We start from the raw sequence: 22,514 nt of genomic DNA, 5'->3' as shown, positions 1-22,514 counted from the left end.
CTCCGTGGGAGCTCATGAGTACTCTCCATGGGGCAGCTCATTGGGGCCTTACACCAGTGGGTGAGGCTGCAAGGAAGCCCCGGAGGCTAGGCCTGAAGTGTTGCAAAGCTTTCCTCAGGTCCCCATCAAGAAGGTACCGGCAGCTGGATGGAGACCAGGCAGTCAGGACCAGGCTTGAGCTCTTCAGCACAAGGCTGCATTGGGGAAGGCATAGCAGGAGGCTCCAAAGGACCAACAATTGGGTTTCTGGCTTTAAATTTGGGAATAGGGTAAATCAAGACTGTTTCAGTCTTAGAAAGATTGGTTGCTGCTATATGAAAAGAGGAGTATGGCATCAATAGGAGATAGAAGAGGGGCCAGGGAGGGCAGGAGGGGTGGGCTCTGTTCAGGATGTGTTTGGGGTTTCCTCTGGACTTCTGCATGACTTTCTCTAGTGCTGGATGCTTAGATGGCATTCATGAGGCAACACGGCCAAGATATGGACTGTCTTCAGATATGCCTTTATTATTCACCCTTTCAAAAATAGCTCATCAGACTCACATTCAAATTTTATATCAGACATTAAAAGTTATTTCCTTGGATCACACCCTTTCTACATCAATTGTTTCACTGTGCTTAACACAGTCCTGGAACAAATTCAAAGCACTCTGAGAAGGTTTTCTTAATGCTGAGAGGAAACTCTTTTTCTTTCCCTTTCCTTCTCCCTCTGTTTCCCCCTCCCTCCCTATTTTTCTCCCCCTTTTTCCCTCTGCATAACACATCTTTTATATCATGTTTAAGACTTGTCCCAACACTTTCTACTTTGTCTTATAAGCACCTTATCTGTTGAGAACTCTCAGCATCCTCTCTCCTGAGACACCTATTATGCTCAATGCAGCTGTCCGCATGTCCAATATTTACTTGTTGGGTTGAACTAGATGCATTTAATTTGTGTCTTCTTCTTGACTGAAATAAATAATGTGTGATATTCAGCTTGAACATAATACTTCAAGCCTTACAAAATCACAAAATTAGAAGGTTATTGAGAAGCTAAAAAGGAAAAAAAATCTGGGCAAATAAATATAAAATTTTATGGAAAAATACTGGATTGTGTCTCAATTTTTCAAAAATGTGGGTATAGGAGAAATGATGGCATAGAGCAGGAAAGTGGCACCCCAGCAGGCCATCTGGAAAGAAAGTCTAAACTGATAAGAGAGATGGTGTGGGAAGAATTGCAAAAGATTTATATGAATGCAGCTTATCAACACATGCATGATGGACATAACCACAGTCACAATGTAGTGAAATAGGAAAGCCATTTGTTCCTGCCTTCAAGTGTGAATGCAGCTCTTCAGAGTAGTTGCCAATACATTCTTGTGGCTTCTCCAATCTGAGATGCTTTCTTTTGTAAGTTACAGAAAAGTGGCTCCTTCACTCATATAACCATACTCTTAAAACTGAATCTCTCTAAACACTAATATTACAATTCTGCAAATCACTCCAATTGTAGGGAATAGGCAGCTGTAAGTCTCCTGGTCTGTCTCTTAAACCACACAGGTTGGTTCTTTTAAAGCACTCCTCCAGGAGTGCTGTCTTCTGAGAGGATTGTAGTTTTCAAATCATTGTTACAAATGTTATTGGTAGATAATAGTAGAATCATCTTCCAGAATAATACTTTCAAAATAAAAAAATTTATGTTTGTGGGGTTTTCTTGAAAAGCATTTCTGTTTTTCTGAAGGAATCCCTTACTATGCTGTCTTATGCTTATCATATTTTTGTTTTAATATGTAATTGCATTTTTACTTTCTGAAATCAACAGTGTACTAGTTATGTTTTTGGTTGAACACTGTGTCTATTTAACATAGTAAATATTTATCTGTACTACAGCTCATACCCATGTTTAATTCTGATATAAATTATATGCCTAAATACACTTCAGTTTTAAAGTTTTTCTATCTCTCTTCTGTGTAGCTGTTTCTTTTTCTGCTGCTTGATAAAATACCATGACAAAAGTGACTCAAGAGTGAAAGGGTTTACTGGGGCTTATGATGGTCTGTTGTGGCAGAGAATTCACAGTAGTAGGAGCTTGAGGGGGCTGGGCACATTGGATCTACAGCTGAGAAGCAGAGAGCAATGAATGCTATGTACAGCTTACTTTGTTTATTTGTTTGTTTGTTTTTTGTAAAGTCCATGATCCTAACTCATGGAAATGATGCTGCCCACAGTCCATAGCTCTTTCCACCTCGGCTAAGTTAATCAAGATAACCCTTCACAGGCAAGCCCTGTGTCTAGGGCTCAATGTCCAGGTAATCCTGGATTACATCAATTTGATAACATTATTATCACACTATCTATCTACCTATTTTCCGTCTCAGTCAGTTTCACTAGCCAAACCAAAATATCATCTGTCATGTGCCCAACATTGTTCTTGGACTGGAGACCTAACAGCTGACAAACAAACAAAACTTATAAGCTCACGTTCTAAGGTATGCAGTCAGCAAACAAACAAAGGAGCATATATACGACTCCAGGAGAATATTTTATATCTTTGAAGGAAAGTAGACCAGGCCAAGTGACTAGCTTGTCTGAAGTTGAAGGCTATTTCAAATACAAAGTCGAGGAGACATTTGTGAGCGTATCTGAATTATACAGAAACCTGGGGTGAAGTTGGGAGCAGGAACTCCATTTGAAGAGAAGAAGAACGCATGCAAAGGACTCTATCTGGTATGTTTTTTAGATGTGGAAAGAAAGCTGAGCATGCACGCCCCTAGGCCCTTATCAACTACATCAGAGAATGTGTTTTACTCTGAGAGATGAGGATCTCCAAAAGTGTAAACAAAAGGGGAACATGCTCAGTCTTCAATCTTTTGGGGATCATTCTTAGTGTCAGGCCCTAGAAGAATTATACTGTGTATCTTAGGCCCCTTATCTCCCAGGCCAGTGGTCTGTGAAGGTTTAAGCAAAAGTGAAGAAACAGCAGCTCTTGCGTTTGCCTTAGTTTTTCTCCCTGTGCCGTAAATGTTGACTCAGTGTTGTCATTTCCCAGGCACTTAGCTTCCTCTGCTGGTTGGTAAAACCGCCTCCAGGTAGAGGGGATACAGAGAGCTGTTAGTCAGGCCACTGAAAATAACTAAAGACCAGTGGCTGACTGCTGAATATAATCAGACTAAATTTTCTAGTCCTAGAAGATGACACGTGTTGGGACAGGAACTACATCTTTGGTGTCTAACATTCAACAGTCATCCTTACTCTGCCAGGCAATCTCTCCTGTGACAGCCCAGACCAGCACACAAGACATGGCTGCTCATGCTTATGTTTTACCTCGCCCTAGTTATCCTCTCTCAGGTTTGCCTCATCTAATGTTTCTACCTGTTTGAGGGCCAGGGTTTTAAATGTGTCCATTTTAAAAAGTTTATGTGATAAAATGAGTTTTTCACTTTAAAGCATCTTTAAAATATATTCACAAAGGGTCACAAATTTGATATATAATAAGGTAATATAATTATGAAGCAAAATTAGCTATTAACAAACTTCCCATCACTGTTGAAGATAGCAAATTTGCCAGAGTTTGGGGGATTAACTCTGTATCTAGTGTTTACATCTTATTTTGTATTCTCCAAGTTACAGGAATTTTGGGCTCTATGTCTTTTTTTTTTACTCACCTTCACAGGATTCCCCACCCGGCGCGAACATCCCATTGTCATGGTAACCATCTCTGCATTCACAGTGGTACCATCCGGGCAAGTTGATGCAGCTGGCACGGCTGTCGCACTGGACAAAGCCATCGGAGCACTCATCAATGTCTGTGGGACGAAGAAAACCAAGGTGGATTTTTACTGTTGCTTTATTCTTTTAAAGACATTAGACCATTCTGCTACAAGACTACTGTAATTCTTAATGCCACCAAACCTTGAAACTGAGAAAATATAAGCTCAATATAGTCAGTTGGTAGTCGAAAACTGTGCATAAAGAGTATAGCGGTATTTCTGAGTAGCCAGAGAGACGTAGAAGGCTTCTTCTCTATTACGAATGATTCAACTGTGAAGTAGAAAGCATCTGTTGTGGTGGTGGTCTATGATCATCACTAAATACTCCCAGCTTATCGACACACTCTGGGACGGGAAGTTTCCAGTCCCTTCAGGATAAGAGTGGCCATATGACGACTCTCTTCAGTCACCTGTGCGGTGATATGCAGCACTTCCCGGCAGAGCCTTTAGGGTGCTGCTCGTGACTCACATGAAGCTGTCTACAACCACAACCCACGAACTAGCAATGTCCAGAGGCTCCAACAACCAACCTGACTCCCCGGAGGAGCAGGACAAGGTGTGAAGTTCATTGCCAGTGATGAACAGATGATATGAGCAAGAAAATGATTTTTGTTTCTTTCAGCCACTTGAGTTTTAGGATTTTAAAAGAACTATTAAAGTGTAAGCTACCCAGTCGCCTTCAAAAAATATGACAACAGCATTCGCGCATTGTGTTTTCAATAATGTGTGCCATTTGTGCACATATATTATTAGAACTGCAATAAAATCATGCCATATGAACAGTATGTTGAACAGAAAAAAACACCGAATCAAGTTACAGGCTCTAACTGACATTCCTATGTCAGACAAGGAGATTTAGGCAGAAAGTGGCATAAAGGTAGCTTGGGGCTCAGATTTCTATCAGAGGTGGATTATCATTCCCCAACACTGTGAGCCCCTTTGTGCTCAGGCTGATGAGTGATGGAATAATCCCACAGCACCCAGGTCTCCTCCACTTGGAGAGAGAGAAGTGATACTTAGTACTGCCTTATAAAATACTTCTGTTTCCTCATTTCCTCCTGATCTTCTGGGTCTTTTGGCTTGACTGAGATTTCTCTAAGTGAATTTATCTAATAGCACCGCCCAGTTGTGGCTGCTGAAAACCCCCGCCTGTACCTACTTTGTGCATCTTGATAGCCTTATGCTGTAATGGGAGACTCTGTCTGCCAAAGCAGGCTGTCTTTTTAAGTGCTTCCTAGGCTCATGGCACAGAGCGGCTGGAGCATGTGAATAGGCATAAAGGTGCTCTTCTGACAAAGAAGGGCTGACTGTTTTTCAGAGTCCTTCCTCTCCGTCTATTCTAGCTAGTAGAATGTGCTCTGTTTCAGTGGCAGTAACGCCAAACTCAAGGATGCCTACGTTAGCTTTGTTACTTTGTTTTTCAGCAATGTGGCTCAAACCCAGAGCCTTTGGCATTCTAGGCAACTGCTTTGCCACCAGGCTGCACCCTCAGCTTTTATTTTATTTTCTGTTTACGTGGTCCACTTTTCTTACGCTCATTGAAAATTATTTATTACGAGACTCACTCATGCCTTGTAGCCCAGACTTGCTGGGACTATGTGTCATAACCCTGAATGGCTTCAAACTCATGATCTTCCTGCCTCTGCCTTTTGAGTTCTGGCCATCCGTAGGGCAGCACCACACGGCAGAGCTCTGCTGCTCAGCCTTCAGAGGGGTAAAGTTGGGAATACATGTATGAATACCTTTTTAGCAATCAGAGGATTAAGCCCTAACTCATTTGCTACTTGGTAAGAGTTCCTTCAGGGAAACTAAACGTAAAACATCCTCTCAGATTAATGAGGTAACTGGCCAACACTAAACGTTTCATACCGTTGTAATATTTGAGCAATGTTTCAGAACTATAAGGTGCTTATCTCCACAGCTCCTTTATCCAAGAATCAGTTACTACTGCCAATAATTCCTACTAGTAAAATAAAGGTTGATGGCCAAATCAGCTAACCATTGCCTTCCTGCGATGCAGCTACCTTGGCCTGGAGGTTGCGGAGAAAGCCTCTTTGTAACTTAGGGCTTCCCCAGCTGATGAACTCTTGATTACGGAGGAGTCTGACTGCGGCACTCACTTCAGCATTAACTGGTATTTCTTCTAACAGAGCCGATGAGGAGAGATATACTGTTTGTTACATGCACAGAAGAAGAACCTGTCAACCTAAAACAGGTGCACAGAACCTGTTTTAGGTTGACAATTAAGCTTCGGAAGGGATGTTCATTTGAAGAAGGCGGGGCAGGGGGAGATGAGTAGAGTCTTTATTTCTGAGAAAACTGAGCTCTTAGAAATGGTCATTGTCGTTGGCGGGGCAAGATGGCAGCGCCGGGAGGACTCTCATTCTGAGGAGCAGCACAGCAGGATTGGCACAGTGACCAGCAATCAGAACTCGCGGCCATAAAACACAAGTGGTTGTGTTTCTCAGGTGAGAGGATACCCCACGGTGGGGGATTCGATCAGCTTTAACTCACCCGGCAAAACCGCGGAAGAGATCCCCGTTCCGCCAGGCGCTTGGTCGCCAGCCCAGAGCTACCCGCCAGCGCGATCTGGTCACGGTCCCAGACTGAACTGTGGGCCCACAACACCATAGACTGGATCTCCCAGTCGAGAGATAACCCCACGGAGCAGGAAACAATTGGGACCGACCCCAGGTTACCCAGACATCCCCTGGAAAAGACTCAGGTTCCGCGGGTGCCCCAGGAGCCAGCCCGGACCCAGAGCCGGGAGGGACAAAGGCGCCTGCCTGCACAGAGCCCTGCCTGCGCGCGTGATTCGCCGCCTCAGATAGAACTGTGGGCACCAGGGCAACAGGGCACCAGACTGCGTGTCTCTGGCAGGAGGAAACCCCCAGCGGAGGGGGTCAGCAGCTCTAACGCTTAGGACACCCAGCACCAAAACACTTCCTGGACTCACGCAGACTCTAGTGCAGGCAGAAGCGCTGTGCTCTGCCGCCATTGTTGCGTTCCCCTGGGGCACTGGGACACACAGCTGCATCCTCGGACCTGCAGGAGTCCAAGAGCCATTACAGCAGCCCTCAGATACTGTGCCAGGGATCGGCCAGTTGTCCCTGGCTGGACTGCCAAAACTGTAGGAATCCCTGATCCTTCAGGGGGGCTGCACCCACAGCGTCTGGACCAGAGCAGTGCCTGTAGCCGCCATCCCAGACAGAGACACACAGCTTCTGGTCCAGAGTGAGGCACCCAGCCTCCAGACCAGAACAGTGCCCCCAGGTGCCAAATACACCTAGGTGCACATTCTCCAGGTCCAGAGCAGAGCAATCAGCCTTTGGCCCAGAGACTTGCTGAGTGCACCTCCCACTTTCTCAGACAGAACTGTGCGCCCCAGGATAACAGACTGAGTTTCCCTGTTGGGAGAAAACCCCACAGCTAGGGAATCAGCAGTTTCTTCAAGAGGACTGTATATGGAAATTTAGTGAGCAGCAGCACACTAAATTTATAACAAGAAACCCAGCAGTGGGGCAGTTGTCTTGAGAAATTTTATGGGTAAGAGGAGATCCCCCCCTGCCTAACATAGACCACAGCTACTACTCAGGGCTATAAACCTGAGGTGAGCAGTGGCATCTCCGGAGAAACACTGGCCATACAGTGACCATAACCAAAAATCAGAGAAGGACTCCTTCAGGAAAAATCATCTTCCGGCCAAGGGGATACTCCCTACCTCAGGACTCCAGGAAGCACAGAAACTAACAGCCAAAACCTAAATCAGCCCAATGGGTAGAGGTCAGCGTAAAGGCTCAACCAACAAAAGACAGAGCAATATGGCATCTCCAGAACCCAGCCATCCAGGGGCGAACAGCCCTGAACAATGCAGCATAATAGAAAATCAAGAAGAGGACCTTACATCTATGTTGATGAAGAGGATAATAGAGGAGACAAATAAAATACGTAAAGAATTAGAGGAAGATAAAACCAAACAGATCATGGCTATCCGTAAAGAAATGGAGGAAGATAAAGACAAGCAAATTAGGGCCATCCGTGAAGAAATACGGGAAGATGCAGCCAAACAGCTTGTGGCCTTCAGAGAAGAAATAATTAAATCACTGAAAGAAATCAAAGAGACAGAGTTGAAGGAACTAAAAGAAAAAGAGGAAAATACAAGCAGACAGGTGAAGGAAGTAAACAAAACAACTCAAGACCTGAAGATAGAACTAGAAAAATTAAAGAAAACACAAATGGAGGAAATAATGGAGAGGAAGAATTTAGGGAAGAAAACAGGAACTACAGAGGTAAGCATAACCAACAGAATACAAGAAATGGAAGAAAGAATCTCAGGTGTAGAAGATACAATGGAAGAAATCGATGTATCTGTCAAAGAAAATGTGAAATCCAAAAAATTCCTGACACAGACCGTCCAAGAAATCCAAGACAATATGAAAAGACAAAATTTGAGAATAATAGGAATAGAGGAAAAAGAAGACTCCCTTCTCCAAGGCCCAGAAAATATTTTCAACAAAATCATTGAAGAAAATTTCCCCAAGTTAAAGGAGAAGCCAATAAGGATACATGAGGCCTACAGAACACCCAACAAATTTGACCAGAAAAGAAAATCCTCCCGCCACATAATAATCAAAACAGGAAGTATACAGAACAAAGAAAAAATACTAAAAGCTGCAAGGGAAAAAGGCCAAGTAACATATAATGGCAAACCCATTAGAATCACACCTGACTTTTCAACAGAAACTATGAAAGCCAGAAGGGCCTGGACAGATATCATGCAGACCCTAAGAGAACACAGATGTCAACCCAGGCTACTATACCCTGCAAAACTCTCAGTCCTCATAGACGGAGAAAACAAGATATTCAATGACAAAAACAAATTTCAACAATACCTACACACAAATCCAGCATTACAGAAGACACTGGAAGGGAAAATACAACCCAAGAAAATTAGCTTCTGTCAAGAAAACACAGGAAATAATTAACCTTACTACAGCAAAACAAAAAGCAACCAAGCACACAAACTTATGAACACAGCCAACATCAAAATCAAAGGATCTAACAGCCACTGGTCATTAATCTCTCTCAACATCAATGGACTCAACTCTCCAGTAAAAAGACACAGATTAACAGAATGGATACGTAAACAAAACCCAGCAATCTGTTGCATACAAGAAACACACCTAAGACACAAAGATAGACATTACCTGAGGGTAAAAGGTTGGAAGATGACTTTCCAAGCAAATGGACCCAAGAAACAAGCAGGAGTAGCCATTCTAATATCTGATAAAATAGACTTTCAACCAAAAATAATAAAAAGAGATGAGGAAGGACACTTCATACTCATCAAGGGAAAATTCCACCAGGAAGACATCACAATCCTGAACATCTATGCCCCAAATACAAGAGCACCCACATTTGTAAAAGAAACATTGATAAAATTTAAACCACATATAGATCCCCACACATTAATAGTGGGAGACTTCAACACCCCACTCTCGACAAAGGACAGGTCAACAAAACAGAAATTAAACAAAGAAACAATATCTCTGACAGAGGTCATGAATCAAATGGACCTCACAGACATCTACAGAACTTTACACCCAAACACAAAAGAATTTACCTTCTTCTCAGCACCTCATGGAACCTTCTCCAAAATAGACCATATAGTTGGTCACAAAGCAAGCCTCAACAGATACAAGAAGACTGAAATAATCCCTTGTATCCTGTCTGATCACCATGGAATAAAGCTGGACTTCAACAACAACAGAAATAGCAAAAAGCCTACACACTCATGGAAACTGAACAACTTGTTACTAAATGACAGCTGGGTCAGGGAAGAAATAAAGAAAGAAATTAAAGCCTTTCTAGAACTCAATGAAAATGAAGACACAACATACCCTAACTTGTGGGACACAATGAAAGCAGTGCTAAGAGGAAAGTTCATAGCACTAAGTGCCTTCAAGAAGAAATTCGAGACAGCTCATTCAAGCAACTTAATGGCCCACTTAAAAACCCTAGAAAAAGAAGAAGCAGACACACCAAAAAGGAGTAGACGGCTGGAAATAATCAAACTCAGGGCTGAAATCAATCAATTAGAAACAAATAAAACAATTCAAAGAATCAATGAAACCAAGAGCTGGTTCTTTGAGAAAATCAACAAGATAGACAAACCCTTAGCCAAGCTAACTAAAAGGCAGAGAGACACCACCCAAATCAACAAAATCAGAAATGAAAAGGGGGACATAACTACAGACACTGAGGAAATCCAAACAATCATTAGGACTTACTTCAAAAGTCTATATGCCACAAAATTTGAAAATCTAAATGAAATGGACAATTTTCTTGATCGATTTGACTCACCAAAGCTGAATCAGGACCAGGTAAATCAACTAAATAGTCCTATATCCCCCAAAGAAATAGAAGCAGTCATCAAAAGTCTCCCATCCAAAAAAAGCCCAGGACCAGATGGCTTCAGTGCAGAATTCTACCAGACCTTCAAAGAAGAGCTAACTCCAATTCTCTTCAAACTATTCCACAAAATAGAAACAGAAGGAACATTACCAAACTCATTCTATGAAGCCACAATCACCTTGGTACCTAAACATCACAAAGACTCAACAAAGAAAGAGAATTTCAGGCCAATCTCCCTTATGAACATTGATGCAAAAATACTTAACAAAATACTTGCAAACCGGATCCAAGAACACATCAAAGATATTATCCACTATGACCAAGTAGGCTTCATCCCAGGTATGCAGGGGTGGTTCAGTATACGGAAATCCATCAATGTGATCCACCATATTAACAAACTGAAAGAAAAAAACCACATGATAATCTCCCTAGATGCTGAAAAAGCATTTGACAAAATCCAACATCCATTCATGTTTAAAGTACTGGAAAGTTCAGGGATACAAGGCACATATCTAAACATAGTAAAGGCGATATACAGCAAGCCTATAGCCAACATCAAACTGAACGGAGAGAAACTTAAAGCAATCCCACTGAAATCAGGGACAAGACAAGGCTGCCCACTGTCTCCATATCTCTTCAACATAGTGCTGGAAGTCCTTGCTAGAGCAATAAGACAGTCGAAGGAGATCAAAGGGATACAGATGGGAAAGGAAGAAGTCAAATTATCACTATTTGCAGATGATATGATAGTATATATGAGTGACCCCAAAAACTCTACCAGGGAACTCCTACAGCTGATAAACACCTTCAGCAAAGTGGCCGGATATAAAATTAACTCAAAAAAATCAGTAGCACTCCTGTATACAAAAGACAAAAGGGCTGAGAAAGAAATTAGAGAAACAACACCATTCACAATAGCCACAAATGACATAAAGTACCTTGGCGTAACCCTAACCAAGGAAGTCAAAGACTTGTATGAAAAAAATTTCAAGTCTCTGAAGAAAGAATTAGAGGAAGATATGAGAAGATGGAAAGATCTCCCATGCTCATGGCTTGGCAGGATTAACATAGTAAAAATGGCCATCTTACCAAAAGCAATCTACAGATTTAATGCAATTCCCATCAAATTGCCAACACAATTCTTTACAGACCTGGAAAGAAAAATTCTCAACTTTGTATGGAATAACAAGAAACCGAGAATTGCTAAAACAATCCTCTACAATAAAAGATCTTCTGGAGGTATCTCCATCCCTGATCTCAAGCTGTACTATAGAGCAACAGTTATAAAAACTGCATGGTACTGGCATAGAAACAGAATGGTGGATCAATGGAATCGAACAGAAGACCCAGAAATAAACCCACACACTTACGGACACCTGATTTTTGACAAAGATGCCAAAACCATACAATGGAAAAATGATAGCATCTTCAACAAATGGTGCTGGTCCAACTGGATGTCTACATGTAGAAAAATGAAAATAGATCCATACTTATCACCCTGCACAAAACTGAAGTCCAAGTGGATCAAAGACCTCAACATAAAACCAGACACATTAAATCGGCTAGAAAAAAAAGTGGGGAATTCCCTAGAACTCATTGGTACAGGAGAAAACTTCCTGAACAGAACACCAACAGCACAGGCTCTAAGAGCAACAATCAATAAATGGGACCTCATGAAATTGAAAAGCTTCTGTAAAGCAAAGGACACCGTCATCAAAACAAAGCGACTGCCTACAGATTGGGAAAGAATCATCACCAACCCTCTATCTGACAGAGGACTCATATCCAATATATATAAAGAACTAAACAAGCTGAAAAGCAACAAACCAAGTAATCCACTTAAAAAATGGGGAACAGAGCTAAAGAGAGAATTCTCTGCAGAGGAATATCGAATGGCAGAGAAGCACTTAAAGAAATGCTCAACCTCATTAGCCATTAGGGAAATGCAAATCAAAACAACCCTGAGATTTCACCTTACACCCATCAGAATGGCCAAGATGAAAATCTCAAGGGACAACACATGCTGGAGAGGTTGTGGAGAAAGGGGAACGCTTCTCCACTGCTGGTGGGAATGTAAACTGGTACAACCACTCTGGAAATCAATCTGGCGCTTTCTCAGACAACTAGGAATAGCGCTTCCTCAAGATCCAGCCATACCACTCCTAGGCATATACCCAAAAGAGGCGCAAGTACACAACAAGGACATTTGTTCAACCATGTTTGTAGCAGCTTTATTTGTAATAGCCAGAAGCTGGAAACAACCCAGATGCCCCTCAACTGAAGAATGGATGCAGAAACTGTGGTACATCTATACAATGGAGTATTACTCAGCAATGAAAAATAAGGAAATCATGAAATTTGCAGGTAAATGGTGGGACCTGGAAAGGATCATCCTGAGTGAGTTGACCCAGAAGCAAAAAGACACTCACGGTATATACTCACTCATATAAACATACAATATAGAATAAACCCACTAAAAGCTGTACATCTAAACAAACTAAGCAAAAGAGAGGACCCTAACTAAAATGTTCAATCCCCATCCTGAAAGGCAAAGAGGATGGACATCAGAAGAAAACGAAAATAGGAAACAACCTCGGAACCCGCTACAGAGGGCCTCTGAAAGCCAGAAGAAAACAGGAAACCACCTTGAAACCTGCCACAGAGGTCCTCTGAAAGCTTCTGCAGTATAGACTGTCAAAGCAGATGCTGAGCCTGATGGCCAACTGATGGGCAGAGTGAATGGAATTTTATGTAAGAAGTGGGAAATAGTAAGAGCTGGAGGGAACGGGAACTCCACAAGCAGAGCAACAGAACAAGATAATTTGAACACAGGGAACTTCCCAGGGACTCCTACTCCAACCAAGGACTATTTGTGGAGATGACCTGGAACCCCTGCACAGGTGTAGCCCATGGCAGTTCAGTGTCCAAGTGGGTTACATAGTAATGGGAAGAGGGACTGCCTCTGACATAATCTGATTGGCCTGCTCTTTGATCACTTCCCCCTGGGGGGGAGCAGCCTTACCAGGCCACAGTAGAGGACAATGCAGCCACTTTTGATGAGAACTGATAGACTAAGATCAGAAAGAAGGAGAGGAGGACCTCCCCTATCAGTGGACTTGGGGAGTGGCATGCATGCAGAAAGGGGAGGGAGGGTGGGATTGGCAGGGGAGGAGGGAGGGGCTTATGGGGGGATACAAAATGAATAAAGTGTAATTAATAAAAAATAAATAAAAGATTTAAAAAAAAAAAAAAAAAGAAATGGTCATTGTCCAAAACTGTGGCTCGAACAGAGCTTTGTGACTCTCCTGCCTATGCTGTCTTCCATTCTGTCCTTTCTTCCTGACTTACCATGACTGTAAGTTCTGCTCCCTCTGTGAGATGGGTGTTTATTTCTAGATGTCTTTCCTCTCATCATCCCTTTTCTAGTCTCCAAGCCCCCTCCTCCACCCTGTTCCCCCATGGCCCTTCACTCACACCATAGAGCCCACAGCACCCTGCGTTTATCTGTGAGCGAGCACCCAGCCCCCTCCTCCACCCTGCTCTCTCACTTCCCTTCTTCGACTCCACGGCACCCACAGGGCACTGCTTTCACCCACACACTCTTGGAGTCATTGACCTTTAATAGAAATGCTATTCATTGCGCTTCTCCCGTGCAAACAGAAGTTGCTGTGGTATATTGTCACCTACAGTTTGAGCATCATTTTCTTGTTAAGTCATTATCATATAACTCTTTAGAGAACAGCTATCTAAACACAGGACTCCTTAGTTAATTTAAATTGATATTAATTTCTTACTTAATACCTGTTGTATGTCAACAACTAAGTGCTAGAGAAAAATAGATATACAAGATACGTGACTTCTGCCAATACTGAGATATTATCTATGTAAATTACATTTTACAAAATTAAATTTATAAAAATCTAAATTACAGTCACATAGAGCAATTTTCCAGAATGCAATATATCTGTCACCATCAATCTGGTCTATAGGTAGCAGTACACAAATACTTAATTTTCACGGCTACACACTTATTTTCTCAATTATTTCTATTTATGGCAAGGGATAATCATAAAAATGGAGGTGAAATAGAATTTAAATCTAAAAAAAGACAGACATTAAAGAAGTAGCTCAGGTAAATATTGATATAGATGTTAAAGGAACATGACAAAAATTGGAAAGTTTGAAAGCAGGAAGCACTCACTCACATTTCAAGGGGGTTTGCACAGCAATTTCTTATGTAATGAAGTACCCTGCTTCACCTAGAATATGACTCAATTTATAAAGTCCGTACGCCATGACTCAGCATAATGTGCTTATCACCATTTAGGATATGGAAGGAGAACTAGCTATACAGGTAATGTAGCCTGACTTTGTATTTGTTCTGCCCTGCTTAAAATTAATGAACACTTCTTATACACAGGGCACTGAAGTAGTTATTCATTAGAGAATCATAAAAATCTATCTAATTACCAAATGCCCAAATATGCCAAATGCTCCCGTAGTTTGTTATGATGCAATGAAAGCACTCACCCTTTTCATGGGTGAATGGTTTTCCATTGAGTAAATTTGCATACATGCATTTCAACCATTCATTGATGGATGACTTTTTATATTATTACTTTTGATACTATATGCAGCAAACAGAGGGTCCTAGGTGTCTTGTCTACATATGGGTTTCCTTTCCTATAGATATACCCACAGGTTTAACTGATGGGTCATGTGGCTCCTTTATGAACATTCTGGGGAGGTTACATTGTATTTTGCACAAAGGTAGTCCTAGGAATGGTGTTTGTCTACAAACAAATGAGGACATTTGTGTAAGTTATAGCATAAAGTCATTCATTGTTCGTCTAGAATATATCTGTGTATATATTCTAAATATATTTTTATACATCTATAATATATACATATAAGTATATAATTATATATAATTATATATTACATAATATATGTAATATATTATACATTTATATAAAACATAATTATATATAATAATATAATAATAATGTATGTAATATTACATATAGTACATATAAGTATATAATATAATTATATATAATTATATTATATACTCATATACACTTATATACTTATATATAATTATATACTTATATATAGGTATATAAGTACATAAGTATATAAGTATACTTTATATTATATATGCATACAAATATTCTAAATATATATTAGAATTATACAACAAACATCAAACATTAGGAGACAAAAAATACGTTATTTTAGTTGATGTTAGAACTACCAGCTTTTCTGGGGTGGTGGCTGAATTGGTAGAGTGCTTGCTTGGCATGCATCAAGCTCTCAACTTGAGCCCAGATCCCCTAAACCAGGCATCGTAGCACACATTTGTGACTGGAGCACTCAGGGTTTAAATACAGGAGCATCAAAAAGTCAAAGTCATCCTTATGTACATAGTGAGTTCAACGCCAGCCTGGGTATGACACCCTATCTCTTAAGGAGCTAAGAAACATTTTTAAATAAGTTGCAAACTGAATTCAAGTAGCCAGAACATTAATTGTATAAATGCAAATAATTTGGACTTACAATTTTTATTTTGTACTTTTGTAGGTATATAGTATATAAAAAAACTAAACATAAATCTTACAAAAATCTGTTGTTTCATTATGTTTAAGGAACTAGTTCTCTGATTCACTGGGGACAGTTAAAATTTTTCACATCTACATATAGAACATTGGCTAGTGATAGTATTACTACCTCAAGACATACAGAAGCTAAAATCCAGAAATATTTAGCTGTCCAACAAGAGTCATGTGTAATATTCATACTCCAGAGACAGAAATCAGCTTAGAAAATAAAAATGGCAGGTGCCGCTGAGGATAGATTGTCCCAGAAAACACAAACATGTCATTAAAACAAACTGACCGGTGAAAAACTCTAAGCATCACATGACTGTGACTTGTTCTTCTCCTACAGGCTTGTTGTCAAGACTAAACTTTCTGCGGTGCTAAACTTCCACAGAGGCGTCCAGCCGGAAGGGAGTGATGTCAGCCACTCAAGCGTTCTTTGAGAATGTGACAAACGTCTTCATAGTAAAATTCAAGGGTACTATAGAATTAGGCATTTGAATGAGACACAGTCTCTTCACTGTTTATAACAGCAGACATTCGGCTATTATATCAGCTATGAGTAAAATTTTGTAAATATTTACAAGTGTCTGTGCCTAAGTGGGCCAATCTATATTTTACTCCTTCTCCCCAATTGAAAAAATTTTGAGAGTATCAAATGGTAAGCATTGTATTTGCATAATTTCCACTCCACCCTTTCCCTACTCCAACCCCCAAAATATGTACGCTTCAGTGAATAGTGCGTCATACGTAGGAAGGGGCTACACAAATCTGTATCTTCTCATTTTAGTATGTGGGCTGCCACAGAAAGCACCAACGCCTTTCCTTTTAAACTGAGAGAAGACTGATGAGCTTATACTCTTGCATTTTATACACAGAAAGCAGAAATGAAATTCAACTGTCTTCGGTACTATTTTTAGTGTCAGTGTCAAAACCAAATAGCAAGAGTATTGTCTTTCATACTACTTATTCTGAAGAAAAACATGACATCATTTCTCATAAAATAGTACTTGGTCTATTTATAGCACAATCCAGTTCCCTGGCAATTAAATTATATTGATAAACAGCAGGCAATTAAGGATCCTCAAAACAATTAATCAAGTCCTGATCACTCACACGGGGCAATTTGCTTTCTAGATGAGCTACAGCCTTTAAAACCACAAAGTCATTTCTCTCTGCCTTTTGCTGAGTTCCTGGGAGTCTGTTTTCAAAATTTAGGTGTGGGGTATAAAATAGTGCATAAAATTTCACATTTTAAAGACTGGTTCTCATATTATTTTTGAAAGTTTTCTTTTTAAAACACATATAGATTTTAGAGACCATAAAATCTTCTATAGAACATTATAGCTTTATAGACAATTGTTTTCATTATGTTATGGTTCATAATTATTAATGAGTGGTGTTAAAAACACAAGGTACAATTTCTTCATCACATTATTTCTTTCTTACAACCATACCCAAGTGAAGTATTCTTATAGTGTGTCACAGACAAGAAAGTAATGACAAGTACACTACCCAAGACCATTCCAAAAGACCACAGCCACTTGGACCATCATAGAATTCTATTCTTTAAGATATCGGCCTAGAAGAAACAGTCTATGAGTTGGAATAGCTTTTATTTTAATTCCTTTCTTTTTTTTAATGAAATAAGTTTCAAGCCCTTAATTTAAATTTCTTTCATCTACATGTTGCAGAAGAAATTTCCTTAGTTATGCCTACACTTACATGTGGATATAAGGACACATATTTAGAATGTAGCAGAGATTATGCTGGTTTAGTAGATTGTTAGTTGTAGGTTCTCCTCCAAGATCCTTGACCTTACTAGCCTTGGGTAGTTGGCTAGGTTTCCAGTCCCAGGCACAGTTTCCCTCTTGTTGAGCGGGTATTCAGTCCACGTAGAGCTCTTGGTTACTGCCAGGATATGCATGCCACTACTGCACGCATGCATGATGGTGTTATGTTGGTCAGTGTTGTGGTTCATAGGTATTATAGCTGCATAGGGTTGTTGGTTGTTTTCCCCTCCTTTGGAAGCTTGCAGGACCTCTGGGTCTTGTGTCTGAAGTGCACATACTGTGAATGAATTTTGTTTGTGAGCGAATTCTAAGTTTTTGAGCACTGTAACTTTGTATATATATTGAGCCTCCTCTGAGTCTTTGGGTTTTGAACAATATTCTCTTCCCTTCACGGCTAGCTGTTATTATGTAAGACCCTTACAGGTGGACTAGCAGCTCATGATGGTTATTTGATATATGTACATAACCCTCCCCTAAGACTAGATGCAATATCACATCCTTAGGTTGTTTTTCATTATCTAGGAACATGAGCATTTATTTAGGGGAAATAGTGGCAATGCATTGACAGAAGCACAACTTCTTGAATGATTATCTCCAGTGAGGGTACAGGCTCTGCCCATTTGGCCAGTGCTGGTGTCTAAATATTTAGGCTAAAACAGAAGAAGACCTGGACAATAAATCTTTCCTCTTCTTTACACTTTCAGCCCATTATTCTATCATTGCTTTTTCTCCTCAGGGACTTGTACAGAGTTCCTATTGCATAATATCCTCTATCCTCTTCTTGTCCTCCCACCTGATTAGTTAACTGGTTGGTGTCCTTGTATCTTATACCAAGATCAACATGCTGGAAGGTCTTCTTGAACACCATAGACTGTTGTTTGTAATCTCTTGTCTTAATTTTTTCTGAGATTAGTCTTTCTTTTCTTCTTTTTCTTTATTATTGTTATTACTATTATTATTATTAATTACAATTTATTCACTTTGTATCCCGGCTGTAGCCCCGTCCTTCATCTTGTCTAGGTCCCATCCTCCCTCCCTTCCGCTCCCCCTATGTCCTTCCTCTGGTCCACTCACAGGGGTGGTCCTCCTCCCCTGCTATCTGATCCTAGCCTATCAGATCTTTTAGCATCTTTTGTGATGATTATTTTCAAGTATTTTATTTGTTTGTTGTTTTGTTTTGTTTTTAGGAATGGAGGGCCTAGTCTTGTACAGCTATAACTTAATTTATATAATGTAAATTCTTGAGAAAATACCTATGGTATTCTGTTTCTAAAAATATCTTGGCTTTAGAATTTTTGTCTTTGCACTTACTTTTAAAAATCTTTTTATGAATTTCTCACTAACAATACAAAACAAACAAAAAAGCATGTAACCTTGCATTGATTCAATATATTGATTATTAAAAAATCAACAACTTACATGCTGAGTTTTAAAATCTACGTCATTACTTCCTTTTTTCTCTAATATTTTATCTGCATCTAGATATATGTCTTGTACATTTTGGGGTTGGACTTACTTTTGCAACAATTTAATTTTGCCTTACTATGTTGAAAAACGACTTATTAAAGTAAAATTTGTGTAGAAATTCACAGCATCTTCATGAGTGTTGACATGTAGCATTGCCATAGTCAAGCTTATACGTTTCCTCCTAATTAACATTTTTCATATTGTAATACCTTGAAATAAAGATCTTTAAATATTAGCATTTGTCTCTGAATAAGTTACATATGGGCAGAAACCATGTCTTTATTTTTTTGTCTATTCTCAACACTGAGCAAAGAACTGGACAGAAGACTGGAGATGGACAAGGATTTGTGAGCAAAGCCATAAATGATCTGCTTTTAATATATGTGACTACTTGATGCCCACCTGTGCCACACTTGACACATGCAGAGTCAAGCGGAAGCCAAGGCAGAACAGATGGTTTGGCAGTTTACCCTCAAGGGAACTGACAGGATGGTGATGGTACTGTCTCATCCTACTGGTTATATTTGTTGAGAATTAGCTATATTATTAGATCCTAATTGTCATGATAATGTGTTAACTTTATATATGTATTATATATGCACATATTTTTAAAGTACATCAGAATTTAAGATGTTGAAAATAAAAAGTTGAAAACATTTTTAAAATCTCTTCTTACCCTTATAAATACTGTGTTAAAGGGAGAAAAGAAAAATATAATAATGAAAACAAAAATATAAAAGGAAACACAATAGAGAGAGAAATGCTAGTTGTTGAAAACAAAATACAGATAAAATGATGGGGCAGAAGAGAAGAAGCAAGATGCTGGAATGATGTGTAATAGCAGGGTGCGACAAATGACTGCTGTAACAACCTGTTCCAAGGAGCACCCACGAGGCTAAGGTAGCAAGGAGAGCTGAGATGGAACATGCAGCTAAATTGGGTGAAATCAAAGAAAATTGATTAGGAGCGGGTGTTGGCACATGCTTATAGCATCTGGGAGGCTAAGACAGGAGGACCATAGGTCTAAGGTCAGCCTGGCTCAAAGAGAGCCCTAGTCTCAAAGAGGACAAGATGAAGAAGAAGAAGAAGAAGAAGAAGAAGAAGAAGAAGAAGAAGAAGAAGAAGAAGAAGAAGAAGAAGAAGAAGAAGAAGAAGAAGACATTTACTATTGAATAACCAATCCATTTACCTCCTCCTGCCTTGGGCATTGTACTAAAAGAAAGCAGCAGTTACCCTCAAGGATAGAGTGGATATATATATATATCCAGGAAAGATACACCTCCACAACTGTGTAGAGGTCATTGTCATTTGGAACAATGATCACGGTTGCACTGCAGCATTCAAAGGGCTCATGATATAGAGTTTTTCACCTGTGGCTTTACAAATATGGCTCTCCTATCCAAACGCCAAATTAGAAATTCTGCCTGTCTACTCTTAAACATTGGTGTGATATTGAAAGTAATCAACATTTGAAAAAAAAACCTGCAAAATATAAGAGTCAAAACAGCGAGAAATCTGATATTGAAGAAAGAGATTATTCATAAAGCATCAGCCAACATGTTTCTAAATTATCATCTACAGGATAAGGACAAAGTGCTAGGGAACCAGAATGTCTCCAAGAACAGGGATTATTTCTTGAAAATTATATAATAGTAACAAAAATTTTAAATGCAATATAAAGCCTGATAGGCAAATTAGAATATAGAAAGTAGTTGAAAAAACACAGCAGAGAAGAAGCAAAGATCGCACAGGACCAGCTTCTGATGACACACAGATTTCATCCTGAGAGCTGTAATCTGTAGCCAATGGTTACCTGAGAGCTAACGGTATGACAGATACAATTTGTGCAATTTGTCCATGTTTACTCAGTGTGGTCAGTGTTCCAGGGAGGGAGTGTTACCATTCTCCCCCTTCTGAAGGAAGAACGGAGACAGGAGAGTTTAAGCAATTCCTCCCAAGGCTGTTGAAAGGGGAAGGTGAAATTTGTAGCCAATCGTCCCACACAAATATCTGCTCCAACAGCGCGCTGCCTCACAAATGAACCAGGCACAGAGCTAGTCACACAGATGCCACATTTTACAACAATAAAAATAAAATCTAGGTCTATTATCTGCCAGAAGAGATTACATGTAAAAAAAAAAAAATAAGAGTTGATGTATTATCAGGTTTCTCACCCACAGGGTTCTATGCCTTCAACAGGATTCTACAGTAAGCATAGTTGTCAAACACCTGTGAATGCAGAAAAAAAATAATCCCCTTGACTTTATAAAATTATTTTCACGCTATGTGTGCAGGGTATATGAGGCAATCACGGCCCCCAGAAGAAAATGTGAATGAAGCATTTGCTAGTCTACAAAGGTAAAAGGACTCCTCTTAACCAGGGGGGTTAAAAGCCTTGCTTCCCCTGCTTGCCAAAACCATGTTTTATTAGCAAGGATTCGTTGGAGCAGCTGAATCACTTCAAGATTCCTTCCAGGAGAGAAGCTCATTTTCTCTAACCACCAATAGGAGCAAGAGGGCTCCAGTCTTTCTGTACAACAACACTCCACATGCTGTCTAGTTATTAATATAGCAGTGCAAAAGGCTCTATGCGTTTGATGGGCTCACTGGTTGTTCAGGGAAATGAGCTTTGACTGGCACGCTAGGAATGGCATGATGACAGCCCAAATCGCTATTCTGTATTTATTTGCAAACTAACTGACAAATCCATATCACAAGAATGGATGCCTGAGTGAAATGGGCCCACAGAAAACAGAGAAGCACAGTGCTGCAGTTTCCCTACATCTGACTGAGATGTCTGAGAGAGCTTTGGAGAAGACCTTAGCCATGAAACATACTGACAAATGGCTTCTGTTGGCTTTGAGGAAGTGGCATACACCTGACAGACTGTCTACTTTTAGACCACTTTATTATAATAACCACTTCCAGCTTTGCTGAAACCCTGTTAACTTGATACAGGGTTTTCAGCCACAAACAAAACATGTGTCTCCTCCACACAGACCACTGAAGGAGAAATGCCCAAAAGAGCCCCACAGAGCAAAACACTAACTCCTTACAGTTACAATTAAGTTCAAGTTTCTTTAGGTTTCTTAAAGGCACAGTGCTCTTTAATGTGACTCTCAAAGTTCTTAACTGGGCAGTGTGATGGTGACTGTCTAATTCCACTAACATAGGGTCACTTAAGCAAATTGCTAAATATATTTTGTGTTTATTTTAACAACATATTTCTTCATGATCAATCAGATCAGTTGTGCAACCCAATTTCATTGCTAAGGCGACCCAAATGCTAGATCAAAGAGCTTCTAGCCCTTAGTATTTGATCTCACAGACCCAGCTTAATTCTGTATTTGGCTAATGTATCTTTAGAAAACAAAATGAAACCCTTTGGTTAATGATTTGTGGTTATCTGATACAATAAAAGGAAGAGGGTCGTAGCGGACAGCTGCTTAGCTGTTAAGTACTAGCCATTTTATCTGCCCTTTGCATCTATTTAT

General features: G+C 40.0%; 1 protein-coding gene across 3 annotated transcripts in view; it reads right to left on the bottom strand.

The window, feature by feature from the left end:
• The window catches only part of Nell2 (neural EGFL like 2), a 298,553-nt gene that overhangs the window by 16,003 nt on the left and 260,036 nt on the right, over positions 1-22,514 (bottom strand). For all 3 annotated transcript variants that reach the window (XM_055627188.1, XM_055627186.1, XM_055627187.1), the window contains exon 17: positions 3,642-3,782. In XM_055627188.1, coding sequence (XP_055483163.1) covers positions 3,642-3,782 — 141 coding nt within the window. The remainder of the gene's footprint in view (positions 1-3,641; positions 3,783-22,514) is intronic.

The sequence above is a fragment of the Psammomys obesus genome, unplaced genomic scaffold, assembly GCF_907164565.1.
Source record: "Psammomys obesus unplaced genomic scaffold, mPsaObe1.curated_primary_1811, whole genome shotgun sequence".
Taxonomy (NCBI): domain Eukaryota; kingdom Metazoa; phylum Chordata; class Mammalia; order Rodentia; family Muridae; genus Psammomys; species Psammomys obesus.
Note: the sequence above shows the minus strand (reverse complement) of the source record. Positions and strands in the feature narration are given on the sequence as shown.